At 33.7% G+C, this 7,554-nt stretch overlaps 1 protein-coding gene across 1 annotated transcript; it reads right to left on the bottom strand.

Moving 5' to 3' along the window:
• Positions 1-3,116: 3,116 nt before the first annotated feature.
• LOC114412164 (protein CWC15 homolog) lies at positions 3,117-7,492 on the bottom strand. The gene is made up of 7 exons (XM_028375959.1): positions 7,226-7,492; positions 5,293-5,396; positions 5,111-5,152; positions 4,873-4,960; positions 4,029-4,122; positions 3,601-3,704; positions 3,117-3,476 (listed from the first exon to the last, which is right to left on the bottom strand). Exons 1-7 carry the CDS (start codon positions 7,354-7,356, stop codon positions 3,353-3,355), a joined length of 687 nt encoding a protein of 228 aa, XP_028231760.1. The 5' UTR covers positions 7,357-7,492; the 3' UTR covers positions 3,117-3,352.
• Positions 7,493-7,554: the final 62 nt, after the last annotated feature.

Here is a 7,554-nt window from a genome sequence, read left to right as displayed (position 1 = left end):
CATCCAAATGTTTCTTCAAGGGCTTCTCATCCTCCATCAGGAAAGCAAACAAGCGTTTCTTGAGATATAATCTGTTTGCTAGGAACTTCTTCAGCTTATCCCAAACCGCCTCGGCAGACTTTTCTTCAGCCACTTCTCAAAGCACTTCATCTCCAAGATTGAGCAAGATTGCACTATGAGCCTTCTTCGTCACATCTACGTGTCTCCTCTCTTCTATCTTTGTGATTGCTTCCTCTAAAAGTGCTGCATCCAAGCCTTGATGAACGAGCAATGCATTCATCTTCACCTGTCGTAGACTGAAATCATCTATTCCACCAACGAGTTTGTCAATCTTCATTCTTGCGAGAGCCACGATTTTCTTCCTTCTTTTCCTTAGGATCTCAACTCAGCTACTAATACTACTTGTTATGAATCAAGAAGATGAATTGATTGTGGAAATAGAAATTGGGAACAAAATAGAGCTATTGGAAATAGAAAGCTTTAGTATTATTTTATTAATAGAAAAGAATTAATATAATGTGATGGCATGCCATTTGCTATTAACAAAATAATAAAGCTGCAAACTAACCCCAACTAACTAACTAATATTAGACCACATACAACAATAGAAATAATAAAACTTGCACACACTCTATTGATTAGTAAGTTTCCTTTTTGGATAGAAGAAAATCCACACACACACAGACTGTAAAGAATGCCCACACACACTGACTGTAAAGAATGTCCTTTTCAAACTTAAATTATCAAACACATTGATATCTCGAGTAGCCACATTTTTTTTAAGTGTAGCAAGGTAGTTTAAGTAACCTTATCAATAATTCCAAGTAAAATAATGTTATGTCCTAAGCCACTTGTTATTCCAGACGTAGCTTACAATATGCACTAAAACTTACCAAACTTAATTGCTTAAATAAATAAAAATATATGTCCCGAAAAAATACTTAAACAATTTCAAGTTCTGCTGATATTTGATTCTGATTGTAATGTTGGCTAACATTTTTCAATTAGTTTCCTTCTGTGGACGACAAAACGTCAAAACTCAATTAAAGACAAAGCTCCTAAATCCTAACGAAAGGAATTATGGATTGATTTGCATACATCAGATTCTTCTAAAATACTTGCAACATCTTTAAAATGAAAAAAACAAACTAGGAAGAGTTCGACTCACATGCATTAGTACTCTCTAGTCTCTAATCTCAAATCTGGTTTAACTGTTTTTTTATATAAAGGTAAATTACAATTATCTTTGAACTTTGAAGTTCTTCACATGACATTAAATTTAATTTTGTTTAAAATTTATATTTTATCTTATTTAGTTTGACTGTATGTTTGATTAAGATTATGTTGGACCCAAAAGTAAAAATTGGGTTTCCCAAAACACGTTCAAACGAAGAAAATAACTTCCTTCCAACAAATGGTGGTTTATAGTGTTATTCAGTCAATGCAAACAGATTATGAATTGACTAACTTTTATTAATAAATATTCATAGATTAAGTCAATACGAACAGATTACGAGCTAATTAACAGATTATTAAACTTAACAACATAACTACTTAATATTTTCTTGAATAGATTTTACTTATTTTTCGGTCGAATTTCAAACTAATTAAGATTTTTAACGTAATATTAAACTCAAATTTTTTTTTAAAATAATTTTTAATCAAATTTTACTTATCTTTTAGTCAAAATTTATTTCTCCTAACAAACCAAGGGGTTATGACAAAAAAAATATATTAAACTCAACAACATAACTACTTAAGAATTATCTCACCGACTGTATCAGAATTATCCGCAAACAAGGCTAAATTATGCTATGGGCTGGCAAAGATGGAAGTAAAAAAGAAAAGATGAAATATTGATCTTTGCAAAAGGGTGAAATATATTAAAATCATTATAAATTTAGATTTTTTTATAGATTAAAAATGACTATTAATGTCAAGTTGTAGTTAGTCGATTTAGTAAAACGACATGGAGGTAACTTTTAGACAAATTTTATTTTAGTATGCAGGGGAGGGGCAACAGGTAAACATAGTAATCATCCTAGTCCATGAGGGCATTCACCGCGGGACTTTGACTGTGGCTCCACAGATTACAAAAATACCGACCAACTTATTAAAACAATTTGCAATGTAAGCCCCCAAAAAAACAATGATAATGTAATTAGAAATAAACTTCAATGTCTCTATCCATATTCTTTAAGTACAAGGTCCCTAGATGATAATTTTATCAACTTCTTATAAAGCACTTTCTAATGTAAGCCAAAAAAATTATAATGAATATGATCAGAAATATTAAACTGTAAATGTCCATATCCGTATTCTCTAAGTGCAAGGTCCCAAGATGATTATCATCTCAACTTATTATACAAAGGAGATATAAGATTAACCTAATAATTGAATAAAAATAAAACAAGAGGTTGCAGGATCAAATCCCTCAATTGACATTTTTAACAAAAATGACAAATTAATATTTGTTAATAAAAAAATCATTATACACTTTCTAATATAAACCCCGCCCCCTCCAAAAAAATAAGATTTAATAAAAATATTAAACTATAATGTCTCTATCCGTATTCTCCAAGTTCAAGCTCCCAAGATGATAATGGTCTCAACTTATTAAACACTTCATGGATAAAGTGAGAGAATGAATATAATTTTAGATTGAATGAAGTAAGAAATAGAAAAAGAAAGAAAAGTGGAGAGAAAGAATAAATTTTTCCAGTCAAAACATGTTAACCCTTAATATACGTAGAACTTGGAGAGATTGTTTTTTAGATGGGTTCCACACAAATATTTTCTCCTTTTTCTACTCTCTAACCAAACATAATTAATTACTTTTTCTCTTCCACTTCTCTCTTCTCAGTATTCTTCCCAATTTCTATTTGAAACAAAGAGCAAGTGCGAGGTCCCATGATGACATGTCTTAACTTGAAAACTTTGTAATGTAAGCGCAAAAAAATGAACAATGAGATGTAATTACTAATTACAAATATTAAACTGTAATGTCTACCCGCAATTTTTAGATGCAAGGTCTCAAAGACGATAATTGATACCATACCAGGCCAATTAGGTGATTGATCCAACGAGTGAACAGAATTATAGAACAACGAATAGTATAGGGTGAGAGAGAGACAACTTCATTGAATGTTATTTTATGGTCTGACTCTTAAACCCAGTTGGCATTAACAAGCATACACCATGTTACAGCAACTACGAGTAACATGTTAAAATACGGTTATAAGAGAAACAAATATATCCATCAACATTGAATCATACATTTAGATACAAACTGCAAATTAATAAGTTCTGTTGAGACCAAAATCCAAACAACTCGGACTTCTGGCACAAGGACTTACTTCATGTATTTATGCAGAAATTTTCTATGGAAATCATTCCTGATGGTGTCATTGATGAATCGCTTAGCTGTTTTGGTTTCACCACGGGACTGGTTCTTAAACACCACATCATCATCCCACCTAAACAAAACAAGTGCATGCAAAACCGAAAAAAAATGAGATTGAGACAGCAAACCAACAGGGTTAACAGGAAAAACAGTCATTTTGGTTTAGCGAGCAGTTTGAAAAATATCTAAAGTCAAACCTTCTTTTCACATTGAAAGATGCTGTTGGATTATTTAGCAGTGGGTTTCCACGCAGAAGCTCTGCCTCCTTTACTTTAAGCTCCTCCTCCTGTTGTTGTCGTTCCTGCAAAAGATTTACATTTTCTAATTTTTTGTACAAGAGCAATTCACATTTACTTACAATTTACAACTAACATCATCAGAACCACTTATCAACCAAGGTATAAGTCGCTAAAAAGAGATAGAAATATGTTTTCATCAAGATCCAAATGAATTACACGAGGGAGGGACAAAGGCAACTGTATCCACCCACCTTTCTTCAAAACTAAGTTTAGTAACAATAATAGTAAAAAGATTAGTGTACAGAGCAGTTCAAGATCCCCCCATCTGGAAAGCTTTAATGGCAAGACATAAACAAAGCTAGGAACAGTAAAAGAAGGAACAAGACCTTGCGTAGCTTTTCCTCTGCCCTTTCCTTCTTTATTTGTTCAAGCTCAGCCAGCAATGCTTCAGTGTCATCCTCATCATCATCATCTTCATCACTGAGAAAGTTAAGGAAACTTTAGTATATACTACCATTAACAAGTCAAAACACTTGTTAAACTCCAAAATTTGATGTCAGGAATTTGATTTCAAATTCCAACAAAATTACAAAAAAGATAATTCCAAATGCACCCAGAGACAGGAGAGAACAGGTATAATGTGAAACCACTTGTTCCCATCCAAAATATCACACACATCTTCCAACAAAACCAATTCCCCCACTGCCAAACTTTCATACAAAACTAATAACACAGAAAAATGCCAGCTGAAAAAAAAAAGCATCAATAAAGTGTATATAAATTATTAAAAAGAAAAAACAGCTTCATCAAAACCAAATTATATCTGATGCCAAAAAGTTGTGCTGCACACTTACACATGTCATTACATTACATACCTAAGTATCAACAAAAGACTGGCTATGCTGAATTGCTGAAAAAAATAGTACGCATAATGCACAAATGAAGGGCAAATACATTTTAAGTTACCTAAATAAAACTATAAAATAATAAGCCTTGTTTGTTTTGAGAAAACCTAAATAATACATGTGTACATAATAACTTGAATTATATTCATATGACTGTAATACTATTACTATATAAGTTTTGATTATTATATATACTTGTGTTGTGCACTTGCACTTTTATATAATATTGAGTTCAATTCAATTGCATGTGTATACGAACTATACATCAAATTAACATTTGAGACAGTTAAACATAAAGTTCATGCCAAATTGGAAAATTATAAACCTGTCATCATCACTTTTGACTTCAACGTCAGAATCATCTGCATCAACACTACGAGCAACAATGCGATCTTCAATGTCTCTCTTGGAACCTGTCAAGATAAAGGACCCATCAGTCAACAATACTGAATATAAAATACAATTATGGTTTCTTTCCTTATCTTCTTTTTCTTCCTCCTCTTTTAGATAGAAGGCCATTTCAAAGTATTTTAGTAAATGTATACTAATTATAGATAGAATACCTTCCAAAAACAGATGGCTACCCTTTCCGTGATCCCTGTCATCTGTCAGAAATAAGAATAGAATTGAACAGTTGCAAATTACAATTAAAAACAGGAAGAAAAAAACCCCATCTGACAGAAATGATACAATTCAAATGCTACAAATAGAAATTTAGAGTAACATTACACAATGATAACTTTACCATAAGATTTATTTTTTGATGAGAAATGCCTTCGTTCACGATCTTCCAGTTCATCACGTAGGTTTCTTCTCTTTAATTCATCCTGAGTGTCCTGCCCTTCCTTCCTGGAAAGGTAGAACTACAGTTATTAGCAAGGTAGAACTACACCACTTGTATCAGCAAAACTGCATCCAACATGATAAGTATGGAGCAGTGTAGCTTCTTAATCATTTAACAAGAGAAAAATGAGAGGAAAATATGGAAAATGAAAGCATTCGATCATGTCAGGACACAGATTTAATTTAAAGTTGACATGGGATATACAGACTATAATAGTATATCAGCCACCACCCAATTAGTTCCAGCTGTTAGTACAGTTGGCAACTCCTTGTAATAACCCTCACTTTCACTCTCTATATAAGTATCTTTCCGCACTATTTAATCAATCAATAAGATCTGAAATTATTCCCAGCTCTCATTTTCCAAGTTTCTCAAACATATTTTTCCAATATGGTATCAAGATCTTGGTCTTGATCCAAATAATTCCAACAATCAGCCACCACCTTCTCTTCCACCACTGGTGAACTCTTCTGCTGCTGTCATCTCCTCTCATGCGGTTTTTGAAAAGTTTGACAATCACCACTTCCTTTTATGTGAGCAACAAATCATACCAGTGATCAAAGGTCACAGATTATATATTTTTGATGTAAATCTGATTATTCCTACACAATTCTCGAGGAAAGATGATCCTGATAAAGGCAAAGTGAATGATGCATATGCTGTTTTGGAGCAGCAAGATCAACTCCTTTAGTCATGGCTTCAATCTTCTCTTTCAAGCTCCATCCTCACTCATGACATAGGGTATTGTGTTCATCCCTAGGAGTTGTGGGAACACATCCACAACACAACCACTTCTCACAATCAAACTTGCACAAAAGCTTGACAACTCTGAACTGAGTTGCACAATACCAAACTTGGATATTGTTCTATTATTGAGCCTCTCCTAATCAAGGCTATTGTTCATTCTCTCTTTTGCTCTTGGTGATCCTATCTCAGCTCAGGAGCAATTGGGATGTCACTTTCAAAAGGTAACCAGAAGGGTATGAAACCATTGTCACTTTCTTTGGTAATAAGTTTGAACCTCTTATCATTGAGGAGATTGAGGCACTTTTGCTAGTGCAAGAAGCTCACATTACCAAGTACAAGAACAACATAATGTTGTTCACAATCCTTTTCCCTTCAATGGAAGGAGGAAAGAAAAATGATAACATTTTGCATCCAGTCAGATTACAGGTTTAAATAAATATGATTAATCTGTATCAAGATCGTTTACTTGTATATTCATTGAGATGCCTATTCCATATTGACGATGTATGATCATTCCCCCATCAACAATATTGACTCGAAAACAACTAATAAACTAGATTTAACACGTAGAATTTTCCATGATAAACTATACAGGATTACAGATGGGGGAGGTAAAAGGCAACACTTTCTCTTATCATTGGAGTGACATACTTCAACAGGATTTGATATTGAAAATTGCAATTCCATTCAATTGCCAGAATTAAAATCCAGCAACAAACGTATCAACAAACATATATAACCAATATAACAATTTGAAAAACGAAAAATCTCAAAGTACAACAGAGTTTCCAGAAACTGCACCTTACGAGTTAGGACCCGTATAAACATAACCAAGACAAGTCAACGATCTTGATAAGTACGACAACAATATCGAGGCCCAATTAACCTAAACTAGAATGGCATGACCTATTTCCCTAGCCTCAAACTAACCCCAATTATTATCATCGTGATAACCTAAATTCCATTGTAAATTTCAACTACGTGATGTTCCATTCGTAAGAAAACCTAAACCTAGCTTGTCTTCCAACCAAAGCAAAATATGAAAAACAAAATTGGGGAAAAGGATTAGGAGAAAAAAGAATCATACCTGGGCTTGAGAGTGGTGTGCGATGCGATGTCCCTAGAAGAGTACTTTTGTGAGGGACCGAAAATTCGAGTACCGCCTTGTTCATTGCCACCTTTAGCAGGTGCCCATGTGGGTCTTGCAGCGGTCGTCATCGGATTTTACGATTTGGGAATCGAGGTTGTTCCTTTTCTGCCACCGACTTCGTTCGCCGGTAATGGAAGAAGGGTTTCGGTGATAGAACGAAGAGAGAATGAGAAAGAGTGCCAGAAGAAGCGCTTAATCAATGTTTATGTGCGGGCTTTTAACTAAGTGGGCTTATTCATTCGATACTGTGACGACGGGCTCGCCTA

Source organism: Glycine soja, chromosome 5 (assembly GCF_004193775.1).
Source record: "Glycine soja cultivar W05 chromosome 5, ASM419377v2, whole genome shotgun sequence".
Lineage (NCBI taxonomy): Eukaryota > Viridiplantae > Streptophyta > Magnoliopsida > Fabales > Fabaceae > Glycine > Glycine soja.
The sequence above is the reverse complement of the archived record's forward strand: the minus strand, read 5'-3'. Positions and strand labels throughout refer to the sequence as shown.